Below are 22,885 nucleotides of genomic sequence, written 5' to 3' on the forward strand. Positions count from 1 at the left end.
TGACTTTACCTCTAAAAACATGAACGGTGAGGGAGTTACATGTCACATAATTTATCTTATTTAGCCGACACTTGGCTGTAAAATACCTTAAATCCCCACAGCACACATATAAAGCGTCCTTGGGTCCCTCGAAAGGTGTTTTAAAATTCAAGCTGTAATTATGGGAACAGAACCTCTGGCGCTCTTGGCATCATAAATAAGGGCACAGAGGTCCAGTCTTCAGTATTTATTTTTTATTTGTTAGATGTTATGTTGCTGTGCTTTGTACACTGTGGAAATGTGAAAGTTGGACACCATTACTGTTGTTGGACTTCTAGCCCACTTGTATTCCCCTCCCCCGTCTGTCGATGTTCTTTCAGGTATTGTAAAATTCCTTACTGTAAAAACAATTTCCCTCAGGGGACAAAATACAGGTGACAGTTAAACCTAAATACAACTGAGTGGGTACACACGCTCATCACTTCAACATACTTTTCATACTACTGATAGCAGCTGCATAAGGTTTAGGAAGATATTAGATATTATAGAATATATTAGATATTAGATATAGAATACAGCCACTGTCTTTCCTGGTAAACTATACAATAGGTTTAGAGCCCTTAAACGGAAACATATACATGGACATTATATACTGTATGTCTATTAAAAAATACATTACCTTTTTTCTAGGGGTGCACGATTCAGAAAATGTCACAATTCTATTCAAAACCGATTTCGATTCAAAAATGATTCTCGATTCAAAAACGATTCACAGTATGGAAATGTAGTTACTTTTCCCATGTGATTGCAGTAGACATACAATTAAAAAAATGTTTTGAATCAGTAGAGCTTGAATCGCGATTCAAATATGAATCGATTTTTTTGCAGTAAGTGGTCTTAAAGAGGATTCTTTTTTTTCTGTCTCGGTATTGACTGTATACTCAAACTATTTTGGACTCGGTCTTGACTTGGACTCACACTATTTTGGACCTGAACCTCTTTGGACTTGGTCTTTACTCAGTCTCGACTAGTCCTGGTCTTGGACTTGTCTTGGACTCGACAATGGTGGACTTGACTACAGCCCTGCCCCTTTGTGCCAGAAGAATTTGTTTAAGCAACATATAGACTGTGCCAGTTTCCCCTGGTGTTTTACATTTTTATAATAAAAGTGTATGTGAACCAAAATACGGTGAAAGATGCTACAACCACATAAAAATAGAAGTTTAAATCAAGATGCTTGGCAGCTGTGTCTTTTAAGAGTTAATGTGTTTTTTATATGTGACATGGAACACCGTCTGCAAACAATTACCTTACAAGCATTACATTGAATTGATTAAAGTTAATGCAAATATGTAACATTCATTTTTTATTATCATTTTTTCCCCCTGTAGAACAATATGTCACACACATACCTGCACGCACACATACCAAACTACCCGTGTAATTAATACAATGCAGAAATATCTACTTTCTCTCACTTTTTCTCTGTAAGCACTTACAGCAGTCCCAGTGGCTACAAATAGTTTTCCTATTTAAGTTTAACGATGAATAGAAATGGAAGCACATGGAGCTATAGGCTACTGCATTTTATATGATCTCAAAACGTCCTCTCTTTATGTTTTTATTAACCACTTTGAATGCAAATCCAACCACTCTGAGTAAGTTGGACCAAACTCAGTTCTTCCTCGTCATAGCCACACATCTTAATTTAACACAATAACAGGGATATTGGGATTTTTGAAGTTGACATTGATTTAATGACATTGTTGCACTATTTCCCTTCACTCCCTCTTTTAAAAAAAACACATTCAAGTTTCTCTTAAAAACATTAAAATTGTCTTTAGTGCCCAAGCACTTTAGTTTTAAGCACCTTCATCATCAGCATCTTGATGGAATTTGGGTTGGTATGTTGTTCACCCCACCTGTCCTCCAATATCGCCCACATGGATGTTTCGCACGTCATCGCTCACATTAACTCCATTGCTTATGGTCACTATTTATGTTTCACATCTGAGCTCAACTAACGGCTCCAAATTACAGTGAAGGCAAAAGAATTTCTCTGAACTACCCTTAGTTTCAAAGACAAAGGAAAAAAAACAAACATTATGAAACCTTTGGCCCTGTGAGAGTCCCTGGTATGCTCACAACAACAGTGATTCGTTTAAGGTATGTTTGGTGTTCAAATAGTTTGGGTGGAATTCGTAAGAAAATATTGTTTTTTTTATTTGATGTTACATGGATAGATAAAATTGCTGAATTAATGACTTGTTTCCCTTTGCTTTGCTTCTCTTCAAGGACAAAGACAGTGATGAACAGCCACAGCTGACTGTTGACATTGGGGAGCCACACACAGAGGCCCTGGGGGAGACTGTGGACAAACGTGCAGATTTGGTTTACTCCCTCAATGACAGGCCGCCGTGGTACCTCTGTATACTGCTCGGTTTCCAGGTAGATTAATACCATGGCTTGTTTTTGGTTCAGTTTGATAGTATTAGTTTAAGCCCTCCTATTATCCTACATAAAATGAATATTGCTGCAGAAAGCCTTCTTTAAAGCTGAATTATTTCATTTTTAACAGAAGAATACAAAAACAAATTGACAAACACAAGCTGGTTGCTAACTTTGCCTGCCTTTTAGTACTGGGCATGTGTACAGTGGGCTTATCAAGGCTTGTTTGCTGAAACACCTTGCTGCTGCTGCTGCTGGAAACGAGGTTGATGAGAGTAACGTGACTGGACTAGAGCTGCAAAGATCAATCAATTATTTGTCAACTATCAAATTAATTACCAACTATTTTGATAATTGATCAATCGGTTTCAGTAATTTAAAAAAAAAAAAATCTCTGATTCCAGCTTCTTAAATGTGAATATTTTCTAGTTTATTCACACCTCTTTAACAGTAAACCGATTATCTTTGAATTGTGGATAAAACAAGACATTTGAGGCTTTCGGAAACACTGATCGACATGTTTCATCATTTTTTTTCACAATTTATAGACCAATAACAAACCGATTAATTAAGAAAATATTCTACAGATTAATTGACAATAAAAATGATTTTTAGTTGCAGCCCTCAACTGGACCATACAGTAAATGTTCCAAAATTAGTGGAACCTCAAACGTTACATTTGTAGGTAAACACTGCAGCATTAACTTTAATGTGTCCATCTCGGCTGAGAACGGAGAAATATCATTGCCTTTCCTACCGTGTATTATATTAAACGTTACCTGTAGAAATTATTCATAATAATCTGACACACAAAAGAAATTCCCCATATAGCCTATTTCATGGACTGTCCATCCTCTTGTGCAAAGCTGAAGTGACGAGAAATGTAGGTTTTTTTTCCTCCATAATCTCTTGAATATAGGATAGAAGACAGTCAATGAGGATAACTACACATTGATTATTGCTTTCATTATATTTCATATCACAAGACATCTGTTAACTAACATCTGTTGTAACTTTCGGCAGCAAAAGAAAAAAAGCAGTGATGATATCATCTCTGCTGTAGTCTCAAGTCAGCGCCGGTATTGCAGTGATATGGTTATCGTCGCAGCCCTAGGCTAAACCAAACGCAAAGGAAACGCAAGAACACAGTGTCTTGGGGTGTGTGGTGCTTTTTTAACAATTTTTGTAAAATTGATCATGTCTTTGCCTTCCAGCGGGTAGTATGAAACAAGACACGTGTGTTGACCGACCACTGTGATAATTATAACCATTGGCTGCTTAGTGTATTGTTTTCTCCAATGTTTTGTTATTATTGATGTGTATGTGCTTTTCTTTGAAGGAAACATTAAGTCACCTCACAATTTGTAACACATCAAAGGTAAAAACTATAGCCTCGTACCCTTGAGGGAGACATTTATCAGTGATTTAATACATCCTTTGCTTGTTGTTCATTAAGGCATCATTTCTGTGAACAGTTACCTCGTGTTTTAGGGCAAAGATTTGTTTTGTTGTTTTGTAGCTTGCCGTGCGATATGATACCTGGCATTGTGTGGAATGGTGGGCTCCAGTACAAGTTCAAGACTAACAGATTTAAAACACAAAAATGGAAGAAGAAAAAAAAGTTACATTTGGTTGAAAATAAGTATGTTTATCTTAATTTGTGAGTCACATGTACATCATTTGTGAATATGATGTACATGAACAGTATATTGAGCCAAAAAAAAACCTATTTGAAATAAATACTTATAATAAATATAAATATATATATAAATAAATTATTCTTCTACCTTATGGTAAATGGTTCCATGTGTTAAGAAACAATATATTATTGTCAAGTTAGTGTAATTATCAGACTGGGAGCCATGCCTGTGGCATTTTTCAAATTTCCAATCCTATTTCATCAACCAAGCTTTTTTTCCCAGCATGTAGAGGCTGGTCCTTTTTTGGACAAAGATAAGATGTTGGATGGGATTTTTTTTCACCATCTGCTTTAAACAAAAAAGAAAAAAAGGAATTATTAATTACTTAGCTTTGTTCATCCTGTAAGAACAGCACCCTCTTCCTGCTTCGGGCCCTAAAAGCAATCCAGCAGATCTAATTCAGTGGCTCTCAAGTATAAAATTTTGAGTAACTCAGTCCTGTTCTCAGCACAACAATGTGGTAAGGAAGTGTCAAGTTATGTGGTCAATCGTATTAGGATGTTTAAACACTGCTTGTTATACAGTACAGTAGTTAAAACAATTCACAGTACTTAGCATTTTTATGTGAACATGTCACACCCCTTTGTAAACAGCTGTCACTTACATTAGGTCCGTAATCCACAGGGATTAGATTTTGACATTAATTATGACATCCTCTGATCCAGTTGTCAACATGTGACCATGATTTAGACTCATGAAACTCATGTTGGAGGACAAAACTTGTTTCAGAGTTCTTAGTTGTTATAGACAGACATCAGAGATGAGGGAAGGTATTTTCCACAGAAAAATGAAAGATTTAGAAAATATTTATAATATACAGGGTAATGTACAGGCAAAATGAACATGATAAAAAGTCTTGCTTGAGTCCACATAAAAAAAAAAAAAAACAGAAGGTCATGAGTTTGATGAGTTTAAGCAGCCATGACATTTGAATCATGTAATAAAATTAGTCACAAGGAAGCCCTGCAAAATGGATAAACGTTGAAGAGTTGGTCATGAATCAGCAATCTAGAATAGCTTGAGTGTAATATTTTCCGTGACGGTATAGTTTTTTTCTTACCGCGGTGAAGAAGCAACATATCACCGCGGTATGGCGATTAACCGCAACACCCTTACGAAAGTAGCATAAATTACAGCGAGAATGGCGGGCTGCCATGAGTCAGTGCCCATGTGGTTGCGCAAGGAGAGCAAGCGGTAACGGAGAGTAGCGTATGAGTGCTGCTGTGAGGAAAAAGAGATAGCAAAGATGGGGTAAAGTGAGGTAAAAGTGAACAATAAAACAACAAGTTTGAGCTTCTGTTCTCCTTCGGCTTTATCTGTTGTCAGTACTGCCGGTAAACTGAATGGCGTTACCCCCAAAAAAACATTGGCTAAAACCTTACAGTTAGTTAGTTAGTTTTATTTAAATTTTGTGTCATGCCAAACACTTGGCCCATCCCATATGGGATTACAAGACACCACAAACCTATTTAAAGGGGTGGTTCAGAATTTTGGACATAGGACCTCATTTCCAAGTTAGCCAGTGTGTTATTTATCAGTGGAGACAGTTTTCAACACTTTTCATCCATGCAGAGTTCACTTGTGGTAGTCTAGCTCAAGTCAACAGTATCTGCTAGCCTGCCACTAAAAAGTCTTAACCACTCCACAGTACACCTGAGGCAAATAAATTATAATGCCAGACTATTGATGTAAATGTCTGTGTTGATAGAATAATGTTAGAAATAAAACTACCCTTATATCGCATTGCAATAGTAATACTTTGTTCCCTGTAGTTGGTAGCATAGGCTACAGCAGCGGCAGAGTGATATTACCTAGGGTACTGAGAAAGACGGTTTCCATGACAATCACACAAGTTTATTTACCTGCTGCTTCAATTTGTATTTAAACTCTCCGAGCTTACATGACTTTTCTGTCAGCAATTACCTAAAGTTAGAGGTTAGCCCAGCCAGGTATCTACCAAGAGTGTAGCTATACCGTTAGCTAACGTTGTCACTCTCCACAATGCATTGAACTGTAATGTTATCTCCACTAACATTGTCAGTCTCCATCTATCAGTAGCAGCTAGGCTAACGTATGAAAGGGGCTAGCTTTATTAGCTAGAGTAGCCTACCAAAAGTTATTACCTGTTCATCAGTAGCTGTTGGTGCATCTGGAAAGACGGATGGAACTGCATTCATTGTCAGTGACTTGTGGTCCTTTAGATTGCGGGGTTTTTCAAAGTCGTCTGATCTAAAATGATCACTACACATTTGCCACTTGAGTAGAGTCTCCACCTTGATGTCCAAGCCAGCAGCAAGAAGCCACAGTTGGTTCCTCTGGATCTCCAAATGGAAATTTGTGGAAACTTTGTGGTGGCCATCTGTTTGGTTTATTTTTTACAATTTCTAAATGCACACTGAAACACCATGTTGCCTAGTCCTTAGTTTCCAATCCAATGCTTCAATACCAATGTACTAGGCTACTACTAGGTGTCCCGACTGTAGTGCGCTTCTCTGTTTACTTTTCGGTGCAGTACTACTAACCGGAGCAAAGTAAAATTCCGCCGCTGCTGAGAAACTAGTCCCTCAAAATGTAATGCGATCATTGAGATGCAAGGGTAGTTTTATTTCTAACATTATTCTATCAACACAGACATTTACATCAATAGTCTGGCATTGTAATTTATTTGTCTCAGGTGTACTGTGGAGTGGTTGAGACTGTTTTTAGTGGCAGGCTAGCAGATACTGTTGACTTGAGCTAGCCTAGCACCAGTGAACTCTGCAACTGGAAGGACTGGATGAAAAGTGTTGAAAACTGTCTCCACTGATAAATAACACACTGGCTAACTTGGACATGAGGTCCTATGTCCAAAATTCTGAACCACCTCTTTAACAGACATCTTCCAGTCACATATTCAAATCATTTGGAGAAATACATGAATGCAAAAATATATATATATATATATATATATATATATATATACAAACAACAAATCATCATCTACAAATCATCTCTCGGTAAAGAGCTTTTTTTCTCTTCTCCCAGCTTTGTCAAGATAACTGGCTAATTTATATGTTTCACATGTAAACACAACATATGTTGCAGCCATAACTGTATAAAAAGATTGCAGCACAGTGTTTCCATTTCAGCTCAATGTGAGAGTCTTTACTGAGTTTTGGTATCATTTACAGCCGCACTGCTTTCTCTCCTCTCCGTTGATCTAATCCACAAACAGTTCAGAAGGCTCTATTGTCAATAAAGTAAAAAAAATAAAATAAAAAATGCCGGGAGCAGACGCTTTGCAGCACAGCGGTCTAGCAGCTGAGCAGACAGAGAGCAGAGAGGGCGACTTGACAGTCCGCTAACTGTGGATTTCCACAGGATGCAGAACGTCTGCGAACCGGCTCCGCTACGGAACGGCTGCGTGCTCCGCTGTCCGTCAATACCCACCAGGTCTGGATTTGTTGGGTAACGGCTGCGGCCAGCCGACCACGAGATCTCGCGAATTCACGTATGTTCGCACGATATGACAGGATGTAGTTTCTATAAACAGAACCACAAAACCAACAACAGTTTGTTTCCATCCAGAGGAGTAGAGGGGAAACTACTACTAACCGGATGTTTTATTTTGTTTCTGTGCTCGACTTCCTGTCCCGCACAATCTGAATTGTGCTGAATTGCTGCGGAGCTCTCCGTCGTCCGTCAAAAATAGAAGCTCTGCGTATCTGCTCCGGAGGGCTGCGGACTGACGGAACTGGGACGGAGTAGGGACGCAGATGTTCTGCAGTCAGTGGAAATACACACATTGACTTTAATGGAAACCTAATGACTCCGTCGACGTTCCGCAGACGTTCCGGAGACGTTCCGCAGACGTTCCGCATCCAGTGGAAATTGCCAGTAACTTGTTGTACTCTCTACTAATATAAACTGTGTTTTTTGTCGGGATTAAGCTATAAGTAGAAGGAAACTCCGCTAGCTGCTAGACTAATATGCAATGGTAAACACTGCAGCGTTAACGTTAATGTGTCCACCTTGACTGAGAACAGAGAAATATCATTGCCTTTCCTACCATGTATTATATTATGTACGTTATACGTTATATTAACGTTACCTGTAGAAATTATTCATAATAATCTGACACACAAAAGAAATTCCCATATAGCCTATTTAATGGACTGTCCATCCTCTTGTGCAAAGCTGAAGTGACGAGCAATTTACATTTTTTTCCTCCATAATCTCTTGAATATAGAATAGAAGACAGTCGATGATTATTGCTTTAATTATATTTCATATCACAAAACATCTGTTCTCCTGTAACTTTCGGCAGCAAAAGAAAAAAAGCAGTGATGATATCATCTCCGCTGTAGTCTCACGTCACCCCCTGTATTATGGTGATATGGTCACAAGGCTAAACCACACACAAAGGAAACTTCCAGCGGGTAGTATGAAACAAGACGTGTGTGTTGACCGGCCGCTGTGATAATTATAACCATTGGCTGCTTAGTGTCTGGTGTTCTTCAATGTTTTATTATTGTTGATGTGCTTTTGTTTGAAGGAAACATTAAGTCACCTCACAATTTGTAACACATCAAAGGTAAAAACTATAGCCTCATACCCTTGAGGGAGACATTTATCAGTGATTTAATACATCCTTTGCTTGTTGTTCATTAAGGCATCATTTCGGTGAACAGTTACCTCGTGTTTTAGGGCAAAGATTTGTTTTGTTGTTTTGTAGCTTGCCGTGCGATATGATACCTGGCATTGTGTGGAATGGTGGGCTCCAGTACAAGTTCAAGACTAACAGATTTAAAACACAAAAATGGAAGAAGAAAAAAAAAAAACCAGAAGAGAAGTTTAGTAAGAAAGAAAGTATTTTTTCCCCCAGTTAGACCGATTACTTTTACAGCTGCAACAACTTCTTTTTTTTTTAACAAGGATCATTACTTTTCTCCAGCTTTTCAATTTTTAGAACCCATTGCATCTTACTTCATCTTTTGAGCATAACAATAATGAGCTACATCCATTTCTGACCATGTACCTAGCTATGAAGTCTTGTGTTTTCTTTTGTTTTTACAAAACATATGTATTATATTTGATGATTGATGAGCAAGCAGAAATGCCAAAACTCTTCTGGGTCAGGTTTCTCAAATGTAATTATGTGCTGGTTTTCTTAGTTTTCTAAGACAGTAAACTTCTTTGGTGTTTAGACTGTTGGACTTCATGGACTCCAATCATTTAGTAACATGATGCCACTGTATCTCCTATAGAAGTATATTACTGGGGCTGCCTTGCAGGTTTAGTGATGAGGCTCAACTGAAAGGTTTTTTTGGGCTGATACATCTTTTTGGACAGCCACAAGCCAAGTTAGCGAGCACTTACTGTAGTATCTCCATGGCCTTGCCAAATAGTTTTCTTGTTTTTGTTGTTGGTATGAAGTCTTGTCTTGGTTATAGGTATTTGTATTTTTGTGGAAAAGAAGAAAAATGACATTAACACCCAACTGAAACTATGATAGATGAAAGCTATGACCAGTTTAGGGTCTATAAACAAAGCTTTGTGCCGAATGGAGCTCTTTCATTGGCCATTTTAAACTCTCTTACATAAACATAAGGGGAAGAGTAGTTGAGCTATAAAGGTGGATGACATGCTGTAAATTCCCAGGGTGACTAAAAACAAAGTCAAAAGACCACATGTGTCCATGTTATCGGGGTCACCTCAGAGTCAGAAAAGCCTGGACTTTGTATTTATCACATCATTAAATAGCATACAAATCTGCAGGATTGTTTGACCATTCACTAGCCACTGCATCTGAATGTTGAAGGGCACATCACCGGGGGTTATCAGGTTGTCTCCTCCTTGCATTTCATTTTATTTAGACCCTGATTCTTTGAGAAGGCATATGAGTAGTTCTTTCCAGCATCTGGCCACCCTTTAACCTTTATCTATACAATTTCACACCGTGAGGCTCCTAGGATCCGAAATAAGGGCACTGACTACAACTGCCCCCCTCCTCCCATCATACACACATACAACACATATATATATATGTATTAGTAGTAGTTTTTATTGCATAAATTGAAGGAACTATATTATATTATATTTAATATGATTCAATATGATTTCACATGTGTGTGTGGGGCTGGGCATCATTCAAAATCTTTCGATCCGGTGCCAATTTCAATACCTCAGTTTCGATGCTGGTACCTTAACGATACTTTTTTCGATACCGTATGTTTTAAAATCCATTTCATCATCAGCAAAAATACATTAAACACAAAACTTTTATTTTCCACCTTACTTGTGAATCAAAACAGTTATCAAAATTAAAAAAATTCTGGTAACACTGCTCACTCAGAGTAACATTAATAAAACTGGTTGTGCTTTTGGATAGGGGTGCGCCAGTCAGATATCATTTTCTCTTTCCCGGTTTCCCGGTCTCTTTCCCGGTTTCTCTTTTTCGGATTGATTTTCGGTATCAATCCGAAAAAGAGAAACCTTTTTGCCACAACATCAACATATTATAAATAATAAATAAATAAACAAATTACATTGCATACAGGCTAATATAGAACTAACTAAAATGCAAAGGAATGGAAACAATAAAGACTTTTTAGTGCAAACTGCATAATGACACAAACCTTTAACAATAAACTTGGTGACTGCCCTGTTGTCAACATTCAACTAATGGAGAACTAACTTAAGTGCAAAGGAATGTTACTGAATTGCCTTTTTGCTGAAAGGTGCTGTAGAAATAAAGTTGCCTTGCCTTACAACGTCAGCCTGTCAGTCAGTCAACAGGGCATAGAAACCACTGTTGTGCCTGCTTGTCTCAGAGGAAGTGTAACCTCAACAGCACCGCGACCGCTTTCGCCTCTCCATTAATATCATATTGCAGCAAACACTGTCTGCATGAAGTTTTGAAAAACTGTAACCACACTTGAAACCGCTTTATCGGCATTGCCGTGACTCACTGTGACTTCAGCAAAACTGCTGTCAGTTTTGAAATTTTGAAATTCTGGGTGCTTGTTACATTAATGGAATCTGTTTGTGTGTGCTGTGCTGTTCTGGCCAAATCGTTGCTCACCCCACACACTATAGGAACAAAATCTTTCATTGCATGTTGTTATGTGTAGGGTCTTTCACATTTTCAACATCTGTTAAGATTTAAAAAATATTTTAGTGTGGGCCAGGCATACAGTAAGGCCCTGGATCAGACCACACTAATAGTTGTTGTTTTAGAAGGTGATGATAAACGACTTGTTCAGCTGTTAAAGGTGGAGAACACCCACACAATGTGATCTGGCATTGAGCTGATGTGCCAGGTACAGTATTACCACAGCTTTCTAAGCTACTGCTGAGCTACACAGGTTGGCTTCTTTCCTCCTAATCTGAACTAAAACAACACTGACATAGGGGTACGCGGCTGCTTAGTGGTTAAGACGCATTTAAAGTAATTGCAGCATCCCAACTTTGTTGCAAATTACATTACAAATCAGTTTTCTATATCCACTGAAAATACACTGTGCCAAAGGTTAGCATTTTGGCATTTTGACAATTTCAGCTGCGTGGTCTTTTTACTGCAGTTCTGAGTCTTAATTTGTATTATTCTATATTTCATAAAATAAACAAATAAACTACACAATTTGTAACTTACTAATATTTATCTAGATATATCAGCAATTATGAAGGGCTTTTAGCATCTTATTTTTTCACCATTCCTTGCAATGTAGTAAGCAATAAAGATAAATGTTTTGGTTTAGAGGAACATAAATATTTCCTACTTAGAATGGAGGCCAGCTAAATTCAGAGGAAACCAGAAAGACAGGATTAATTGTGTGTAAAAAAAAAAAAAAGTTAAAAAAAAAAAGTACCCCTTCAAAGAGTCACCAAATTGATCAACTTTTGTCTTCCTCCGCAGCATTACATCCTCGCATTCGGGGGCATCATAGCAGTCCCGCTGATCCTGGCCGAGCCCCTCTGCATAAAGGACAACAACATCGCCAAAAGCCAGCTGATCTCCACCATATTCTTTGTGTCAGGACTATGTACACTGCTGCAGACAACTGTCGGTATCAGGTAACTCCCACTTATTGTCTCACAGAACCAGTAAACCGTGAAGTACGAGGCCACACAGAGATATTGACATGTACTTAAGAAGTTACACAAGTTATTGTAACCCTTTGTGGGATGATAGTTATTGGTGTGTGTGTGTGTGTGTGTGTGTGTGTGTGTGTGCGTGCGTGCGTGCGTGCGTGCGCACACATTTTAAGTAGTGCTGTCAGTCAGGCAGCTACAAACTGAGAGAATGCCCTGGTTAAGAATGTTCCCAAGATGAAGGAAACTCCAGCATGTTTACCTTTTTACACACATTTGCCCTGAATGTTTTACACCTCTATTGATGAGGACAAGGAAGTATTTAAATCTTAATTTATTGAGGATTACATGACAGTATGCCTCTTTCCTCTAACACTTTCCCTACATACATACATTGCCTCCTTGCAGTGGTCCTGTGATGGTTTCACAATCTTCATGCCCAGCCAAAGCGGCGCTGAGCTGTATTTGCAACAGCCTGAAGCTCAGCTCAGCTCAGGTAGAGGCCCCTGTGGTGGTTAATGTGGAGTTAACCAGTGAGTCACACCACCACCAGGCTCTACATGACTCTAACAGTGGAAATGAGATTTACCCTTCAGGATGAGTTCTAAAGTTTTCCTTATTATCTCCATAGTTGGAGCACAGGGCTCCACACACACTTTCCTGCCCCCACTGGTGTAACAGTAAGCCTGAGCAAATAGCTAATGCTTTTGTTTGAGTTCTCCACCTACACATTTTTTTTTTATATCAGAAAATATGGGACGTAATTATAAGCGCTGAAAATGTGTAGAAGAAAAATTTTAAACGTTGGAAAAAGCAAAAACAAATTATGAAAAAAAAGACGTCAAAAATGTCAGAAAAAAAGTGTTTTTTTCAAGGTTGAAGGGAAGACAACACAAGGGTTAAAGGGACAAAAGTGGGATCCCACACTTTGACATTGAATAATAAGTAAGTACATTTTTATTTTTCAAACCTGTGGAACGAATGGCTTTGTGAAACAAGGGAATATAAGGATAAAAACTCAAATGGGAAATGGGTTTCCATTTAGTTTTAAACAACTTCTTGCAAAGTTTAAGTTGAACATGTACAGCCACCTCAGATTCAGTTTTCAGAAGTTTCTAAAACTATTATATTAAGAAATTCTGCCATTGGGTAACATAATGTGAACATTTTGAGCTGGTTTGAACGTAGGTACCTCATGTAGCACTGTTTGTGAAGTTCTTGCTGAGATCATTTTTTTTTAAATAATCAAGATTTGTCATGGGATTTTTTCTTCAGTTTATCCTGGCCTAATTTGCTTCATCGACCTATGACCTCTCAACCCCGTCACCTTACTGACTTGCAGGTTACCGATCCTCCAGGGAGGGACATTCAGTTTTATCACTCCGACCCTGGCCATTCTCGCTCTGCCGAAGTGGCAGTGTCCAGCCCCAGAACTGCAGTTGCAGAACAGCACCAGCCCGCAGCAAATGGAAAATTCTGATGAGGTGTGGATGTCACGAATGCGTGAGGTATGTAAAATATTCACTTGAGGCAGAAGATGATTCTCAGTAACTTAAGTGCTTCTGCAGGGAATCCAATCATTCACCTTAGCAGCGCTACCAGTTTTAAGAGGAACGAAGACCTGTATCATTTTGTCACACCTTAATGTTGGCGTGACAATATAAACGTTAAATGGTTACATCTGTGTGCATCCAGAAAACTCTGACAAAATGTACTCATTTAAGAGATTTGCATGCCAACATTAGCAAGTACTAAAGTTAAGACTTGATTACAGTAAATGTTCAATATAGTGTTTTTGTCATAAACTATGGGAGCAGATAAGAATAATCTTTATGTTTTATTGCAAAATAGTGTATTTATTTTCTTTGAAAGAAAAAAATCATGTGAAATTGTTGAAAAAGCTAGAGACCTGAAAAAAATGGTAAGACAGGACCCGTGAAGTGTGTTTAAATGCAGTAATGCGTGAAACAAATACCCCAAGGTGAAACAAATTGCTTAAAATATTTATTTATTTTTAAACATGGAAAAGTAGACAAATACACAAAAAGAAAAAAAATTATAAAGACAACTGGGAATACAGGTGAAGTATTACCCAAACACCTAGTAGTGTAAGTAAAAAAAAAAAGGCAAAAACATGACCCAAAAACTGGGCATTTGGGGTAAACAAAAAAAATCCAGAATTGGGTGAAATAATACCCCAACATTGTGTTCAAATGCTTACATTTTGTGTGAGTAAACATTTGGGTTACATTTGGGTCGAACAAACTGTGTTGAAAAGAAAAACAATTACAGCCCAGTATTTCAGATAACCCCAAAACCCTCAATTTTTGGTTTAAAAACACTTAGTTTTTAATGCTAATTGTCATTATAATAATAATACAGTATATACTTTATTTCCGTAATATAAGGTGTTATGTTGCTATAATAGAGCTCTTCTCATGTTCGAGCAGGTACAGCGGAGATAATGTGAACTTCCAGAAGGACTCAATATCTGGAATTTCATCTAAATCAATTTCAGCTTATAGCTTGTTAAATATGTTCTCTCATATCTCCTCCTTGTCAGCAGGGTTTTGCACAACATTTTTCCCTGTTGCAACACATTACAGATGCATGTTTCTAAAGGGGGAACCTCTAAAGGGGATTATACAGTTACTACACCTTTCCTGTTTAAGCTTTCAGTAGGAGAGATTGATGAAATGCTACAGCTCTACTAGTGTCTGTAGCAGGGAATGTTCCCATGTGCTCTGAAAAAAGGTTAGAACAATAGTTCCCAAACTTTTTTTTACTTTTGTAGATACACATATTTTTAAGCAGATTCTACTATAGTCATAAGTCATATTATCATTTTAGCAAGAACCTTTTTTTAAACTTTGAGAACAAAATTAAGTTGTTTTTTTAGCAATATTTGGTGAACACCGTTGTTAGTCAGCATTGTCAGGAAATGACTAAATAAATGACTAAATATGAAGATATGAAATATAAAAATGTACACAAAATACACTGGAGTTAATAGGTTAGAAGCCGTTGGAATAGTAATATGCCATTATCTAGAATCTAGGCTCTATAAGGAGGATGATAAGTAAAACACAACTACTACTTCATGAAACAGACAACAAACATGTATCTACAGTACAAAACATAACACAAATGTTTACATAACTCAAGTTTCTCACAGTATGAACAAATAATCAAGATCAAGATCTTGCGGTTATCTTTGAATCTCTTATCACAGTTATTGCTTATTTAAATGTCCACAAAAGAGCCTGTGACTAGAAAGGCAATATTTTCTGCTACCTATAATATTTCACATTTTAGACCTCTCATGATCATGTATCATACATTCTGCAGTGCTCAATTTCTGTTAGACACGTTCCTCAGTAATGAGTTGAGCACGAACTAACCTCGTAAATGGCAAATCCTGTGATATGAACTCACCTTTTCACAGTACTGGAACGCATTAAAGTTACTTTAAAGTTGGTCTATATCCAGTACCATCCACTTCCGGGATTGCTCCTTTGCCACCGGAAATTCCGCCAGATGTCTGTTACCTTCTGCTTTCTTTGTGTTGGCATTTTAATCTCCAGTGGATTTATGAGGACTATGGTTAACTGTTCCTCAGATCTCTGCAGGGTAAATCTCAGTTTTCTGTTGTCATGACTAAACCAACTTTTGAACATACACATGTTCCACCAAAAAAAGTTATTATATTAAGAGGCTATTTTGCAGCGGTACCGCTGCTTCGTCTGCCGCTTAGCACCGACGATTGTGATTGGTTTAAAGAAATGCCAATAAACCAGAGCATGTTTTTCTCCCATCCCGGAATGCTATGTGGACTAGCCAGACCCTCCTGGTCTGTCAAAGCGAGACTACTTTAAAGTTTATTAAAGTTTAAAGATGCCTCCAGGAACACCATTGGTATGCTATATGATGCACACACGAGTACCAAAGAACTGGTACAGTATATGTATCTCAATTGTGTCCATCTTGCCGTGTCTTCCACAGATCCAGGGGGCCATCCTTGTGTCTTCTCTGCTCCAGATCGTCCTGGGATTTTCCGGGCTGGTGGGTCTTGTGCTAAAATACATTGGCCCGCTGGCTATCGCTCCCACCATCAACCTCATCGGCCTGTCACTGTTCATTGAAGCTGGGAAGAAGTCTGGAGGTCACTGGGGAATAGCTGCTCTGTGAGTGAATGTGTTTTATATCTGTGTATTGCACAAAATATATGAACATATTCGTATAGCAAAGCTATGTGTATATGTACTTCAATCTACAGATAGGTAGATAAAGGAAAAAAAAACAACAAAGTGTTTTGTTTTGCATGCAAAAGTGGATTAAATGTTTTGCTCCTGTGTGACTCAGATCCATTTTTTGCAGTGTGAACAGCACAAATCACATGGAATCTGATCTTTTTATTTCTGATTTGGGCCCCTTTTTGTACATGGTCCTAAATCAGATACAGATTTGATTTTTTTTCTAACATCGTAATTTATGCGACTTTTACTGTATGTCACTCTAGAGCATATGTGTCAAACTCAAGGCCCGTGGGCCAAATCCGGCCCCTCACAAATTTTGATCTGGCTCGCGTATCAATTTAGGTTCACAATAAATTTGAGCCCACCTAGTTGTGCTCCAAACCAAAAAGTTTTAAACTACAATTATGCAAAACTCAAAGAAGAATTTGGCATTCTATGGTTCTTTTTTCGGGCTTTGTGCAGACTAAATTGGATGTGAGAAGACTAAATAAAACATGCAACAATACAGTCAAAAATATTTAACTTTTTCGATTAAATAAAAGCATGTCAATAAATCAATCAATGTGTGGCCCTTGATGTGTGGCCCTTGATGTGATTCTCATTTTACAATGTGGCCCTTAGTGAAGTTGAGTTTGACACCCCTGCTTTAGATCAACATTAGCTCCTGGCTCCGACTCCGCATCCACACACACCTCCATACAGAATAAGCAGCCGTTGCTCCACAAAAAAAGGCATAATTAAAATTGCTGTTCTCTTTCTCCTCATCCTCGTTATCATCTGCTCATGAATTTGCTGGCTTCCAGTGTCAGTGGCCTCCATGTTTACTCCCATACTTGTTCTTTTGGGCATGTGGGTTAGTTCAGGGCCGTGACCAGTTCACACTAGAATTTGATATTGGCCACATAAAAAAATAAAAAATCTGATCTGTGCAATAAATCCAATTTGAGATGTGAACCTAGCCTTGTTCACCACAAACCTCCAGAGCTTCAATTTGTCTCCGAATTTCAGTGACGGGATCAATACCATTTCGCCAAAAGATATTTTCTCATTTTATGTTTTTATGATGACCCCTGCCCAAGTCCCAAATCTCCCACACATGTTCAACTGGGTTGAGATCTGGGGATTGTCAGGTCCCATAGCATATTATTCACATCATTCTCATCATACAGTTTATGAAACTTGAATAGCTTTTTTGGAAACATCTGTATTAGATTTGTCATCTCATTTATTCAGCTTTATCCTTTCTGTCTGTTTTCTGTCATCTGTCTGTGTCTAAGGCTGTATTTACTATAATGTACTGTACGTCTCTCACAGTATAGATAGGAGTAATGATAAAATTGCAACACTTGACTGACAAAATAAGATTCATGTGGATATTATTATTCTCCATTTATGTTACCTCTAGCTCATTTTTTTAAAGTAACTACTGCAACTCAATATGCTACATTAACCCTACTTTCATTTACCTTTGCTCCTGACCTGTCCAACTCCATGAAATCTGTCTTCATTTACCACCGCCATCTCCAGATACGTAATGCAGACTAAAGTCATTACGCAGGGTGAGCCTTGTGGGTTTTAAAAGGTTCAGCACATCCAGCTTCTGGTGGTATGGATGGTCATCAGTCATATCCTTCTTAACCCCCTAATAATCATGCACGTCAATGATGTCATCACACCATACCGATGATGTCTGCATTCTTCACTTCACTCAGTATTAGCCTTCTGATAGTGTCGCTTTGTCATATCCTCCTCCACAGTGCGGAGGAGGGTCTGGCTAGTCCATATAGCCAGGGGCATAGCACAAAATTAAACCATGTAAACATATTCTGATTTAACCTCTAAATACAATTATGAACCTGAAAATGAGCATAATATGAGCACTTTAAAGTAGTATATATCATTTATATCACGGTATAAATAAGGGAGGAGACCTCCGAGGTCTGGAAGCTCTAGATTCTCAGACGATGAGCCTGTCGATTGCATCACCGTCACATCACCGTCTCCTGCATCTTTCCCTCCTCGGGCGTCCTGGCTTTGTCTTGGTCTTTGATACAGGGTCGATTAAGATTTCTCAGAATTCAGGTGACCGGATAGCTCACTTGGTAGAGCGGGTGCCCATATATAGAGGTTTACTCCTTGACGCAGAGGTCCCGGGTTTGACTCTGACCTGCGGCCCTTTGCTGCATGTCATTCCTCCCTCTCTCTCCTCTTTCATGTCTTCAGCTGTCCTATCAAAATAAAGGCCTAAAATGCCTCAAAAAATAATATAAAAAAAAGATTTCTCAGAATTGTATTGTTTTTTTTGTTTTTTTAGTTCAAACACATTTTTTTATTCTATATGTTCAACCAGATGTTTAGACTGGTTTTGCTGCTGCTGCAGTCATAAATTTAATCTGGATCACGTACAAAGTAAATGTTTAGATCGGATTTGAGTGACTTGCTAATTGTATGAAGCATCCCTTTCTTCTTCAAAATAGAATATGTCTTTCTTATTTCCCACAGTTACTTTCTCTGGTAGACATTTCAGCAGGCTGCAGACTTTCAAAATGAAATAACATGCACCATGACACTCACATTGGTCCAGAACAGTGTTTAATGCACAGTGTGCAGTGTTTTCATGCACAGCATGAAGTGCTTCACGCGCAGCATGAAATGCCATTCAAAAGCAGGAAACTGAGTAAAGTATTACACATTATAACAATGTTCAAATGGCCTGTCATGCACTGTTACTTACCCTTAGTCCTTTACACAATGATCACATAGGCATGCCTGTTGGGTAAAATGGCATGTGCTCACTTGCTCTGACCTCCCACTAACTGTACGGTGTGGAAGCATGCCATGCTTTAGCACAATTATACTAATAACTGTGAGCGGGGGAAAGGCCTTGGGCGAAACAACTGAATGACATATTTTGTCCTGCCTTCTGTTTTCCCACAGCACGGTCTGTCTGATCCTCCTGTTTTCTCAGTATCTCAGCAAAGTCGATGTTCCAATGATTGCTTACAAGGATAAGAAGTGGAAGGTTTTCCAGTATCCCCTCTTCAATCTCTTCTCTGTAAGTTGACAACATTACCCAGGTCTCATGCGTTCGGGTTATCTTCTATTGTGAAAAAAAAAACATACAAATGTAATTTAAACACCTATAGCCCATAAAACACCCATGGCTTGCTTCAAAGCAATACATTTAAAAAAAAATACACTGCAAAAGAAATAGCTAGTATCAAGCTAAAGTCTGCCAATCCAGAATGCAAAAATACCTTTTAGAGTGAAGACTGGGGACCAAATCAAAGATAAATCAATCAAATAGTGTGCTTTCTATATTCAAAACAAGCACAACTTGATTTTTACAAATAAAGTATATCCCACTTGCTTACAAATCTGTTTATTTATTTTTTTACAATATAGGTGGTCTCATCTCTATTCCAGGAGCCTCTGTGCAGATTTTGCTGCTTTCATCGTATATATGCCTATAAAAATAATAGGAAGTACAGGAGTACAGGAACTCACACTTGAGTCCACTTGATCCATAGAATCAAAGCAAATAGCTTCGTCAGAGAAAATAGTGCTTGCTAGAGTGCTTGGTCCTTCACAGTAGGTAACATCCTAATGTCAAGGAGGCCTGGAACAGGAAATCCTACTGATGTGGAATATTCAGTTTGTACAGCTAACAGCATACCAACAACGTTTTAGAAGTACTATAATAGATACTATACAATAATTATCTTATTATTTTTCATTAACACTCAAATAGCAGTCAATGGGACTAAGAAAAATAAATACATGTATGAAGAAATTACAGGTTTGTGTCTTTTCTTTTTTACTTTTTTGGGTTTGAGTAAACACAACCCCAATCAAAGTCTTTTGTGGGATGATGTGAGCCAACATTTCTAAGCCCTTTAAATATGTTTGTCCTGGGACTACAGTAACAAGCTAGCAGGTAGAGATCACCTATGGTTATGAGCCACCTGTGTTTTTTAAGGATGGCTGTCAGTCATGCACAAATGTTGATTTTACCATCCGCCCTGCTTCACATTCATGCAGTTACATACAGACCTGTCAATCTGCTGCTTTGTGTGCAAATATAATTCATACAGAGACAAGATATCAATTGGGGTTGGGTACTGAACTCTGTACTTTTTTTGGGTACCACCGAATTATGTCAGTACTACCGAGGACCGATTCACGTTAAATAAAACGGTGCCAAATTTCGGTACCTGAGAGCACGTAAGCGCAAGCTTATCTGTCCTCCCTGCATGTTGACAGAGATCTCCAACACACATGCCTGCGCAGAGGTGCAGACGGCGCAAACTCGAGCAAACTACGTTATCTCTGCAGTTTTTGTTCAAGTCGCAGTGAGTCACGGCAATGCTGATAAAGTGGTTCCAAGTGTGGTTAAGGTTTTCAAAACTTCACACAGACAGAGCAGTCTAATGAACGAGTGAACAAGAGGGAGAGAAAGAGAGAGAGAGAGAAAGAGAGAGAGAGAGAAAGAGAGAGATTGATTTATGTTTTTCATACACTAAAGTTGTCGAAACCACAGCACCATGAAACTCTGATTAGCTCACTTCACATATTTCAAATAGCCAACAGGCCGTGTTTACACAATCGTCAACACACAGCCAGCCACACACACAAACACACACACACACAGATCCTCACACCATATTCATACTTGCACACATGGTCAAAATAATGTCTAGTCATATCTGGAGTGACTTAATAGCCTATATCTAAATAAGCCACTGAGGGCGAACACGTTTTCCCATGATGTAAGTCACATCATGTGAACACCTATGAAACAAAAAGACCTGAAGGTCTCTTGATCTTAGAGTAAACTAAATTTTTTTTAATAGATATTCATTAGTAGTTTTGTCCATCAAATGAAGCCAAATCATACAATGCAAAGCTTTTAAGCATGTAGGGACAAATCCAGTAATTATATAGCAGCAGGGAAAGAGCCCATCTACTTTCTGAGGTTAGCTAACACTCAATAGTATACACAGTCAATTCCACAGCTTACACAGTCCTTTTCATCATTAAGTGGTCATATAATGCATACAATACTCTGGCACTTCATCATCATTAGTAGTTCAAATATGAGGAGCTTATGGATCTTACTTAATTTATCTTCTTCTTGGATCTTATAGGTGATGTCAAGATAGTATCAAAGAAATTAAATATGAAGACATTTTTTCGATGCCTTAAGCTACTATTTGACTTTCCTAGGAAAGCCCTGCAAATGGTAAAAGCATTCTTTTGTTCTACTCTTTGCTCCCACTTTATTGCTGTACCAATGCAATCAGAAGTGCAGACCTGTGCCCAAGGCGTGTTGTATGAAGACATATGCAGGCTCAAATTGAATGCTTGTGATACAAATCAAACAACAAGCAGGTCATTTTGGCCATGTGAGGCTAGGCATGTAGTTGAGTTTAATACTTTACTTAATAGCTTTAAGGCTTTTAGTCTTCAAAACATATAGTAAATACTGCCTTGTCAGGCCGAAAATCAGTACTGTTTTATATGTTGGTTGAACTTCAGTTTAAATGTAATGTGACATTCTGGATCTGATTACAAATTCTAGGCTTTATTCGGGATGTGTGGCGCCTGGCTGGTCTGCTTCTTATTGACCATCTTTGACGTCTTTCCTTCAAAGTCCGATGAGTATGGCTTCTCAGCCAGGACCGACATCAGCCTGGATGCTGTGGCAAACTCCCCTTGGATCCATGTGCCTTACCCAGGTAAGTGAAGGAATATCATACTTTAACTGTAACTTTAATTGTTTTATGCGGTATACTTAATTGGTCAAACCTGGTCACCTTAAGGTATATTTCCCAGAGCGTGATTTTAGGAGTAGTAGAAGCAACACACGGTAACTACGAAGGGTGAGTTATTTGCCAACTCATTTTTAATTGTTTAGCGATTAGTTGTGGCACTAACAAACAATCTGTCAATTATTGCTGTAATAAATGCCAAAGTGTTCCAACTGTTAACGGTTGTTTGAAACTGCTGAGTACTGTGGTTCCTTTAATTTAGTCAACTTGCCTGTCAGCCTCTTTATAATTTCATCTTTGACAAACATCCAAATCAAATGCAAACATATGACATTTTGTAGCTTAGCTGAGGGTTGTACAACTGCTCTTTAATCATCCGTCAAACTGTCGCTAAATCTCTTGGAGTGGATTAAAATTATCAGTGTTTGCTTTAATTTCTTAATTTCCTGATAATTGAATATCTGAAATGGGATGATGATGATGACGATCATGGTGATGATTAAGGTGATGATGATGATCTAGAAAGTGATGATCTACAAAATCTACAGAGATTTTTTTATAACTGCAGTGGGACAAGAAGCCTCCTGACAGTCAGTTGGCTATGGCTTGAAGTTGAACTGGCAGCAACCTGTGCAGGATTTCCATGTGGAGCATGTGT

General features: G+C 38.3%; 1 protein-coding gene across 1 annotated transcript in view; it reads left to right on the forward strand.

The window, feature by feature from the left end:
- The window catches only part of si:dkey-106n21.1 (solute carrier family 23 member 2), a 56,579-nt gene that overhangs the window by 9,315 nt on the left and 24,379 nt on the right, over positions 1 to 22,885 (forward strand). Inside the window, exons 2-7 of the mRNA XM_031279916.2 lie at positions 2,275 to 2,427; positions 12,025 to 12,182; positions 13,543 to 13,708; positions 16,203 to 16,384; positions 19,394 to 19,511; positions 22,038 to 22,194. Of these exons, the coding sequence (XP_031135776.1) occupies positions 2,275 to 2,427; positions 12,025 to 12,182; positions 13,543 to 13,708; positions 16,203 to 16,384; positions 19,394 to 19,511; positions 22,038 to 22,194 (934 nt within the window). The remainder of the gene's footprint in view (positions 1 to 2,274; positions 2,428 to 12,024; positions 12,183 to 13,542; positions 13,709 to 16,202; positions 16,385 to 19,393; positions 19,512 to 22,037; positions 22,195 to 22,885) is intronic.

The sequence above is a fragment of the Sander lucioperca genome, chromosome 7 (assembly GCF_008315115.2).
Source record: "Sander lucioperca isolate FBNREF2018 chromosome 7, SLUC_FBN_1.2, whole genome shotgun sequence".
Classification (NCBI taxonomy): domain Eukaryota; kingdom Metazoa; phylum Chordata; class Actinopteri; order Perciformes; family Percidae; genus Sander; species Sander lucioperca.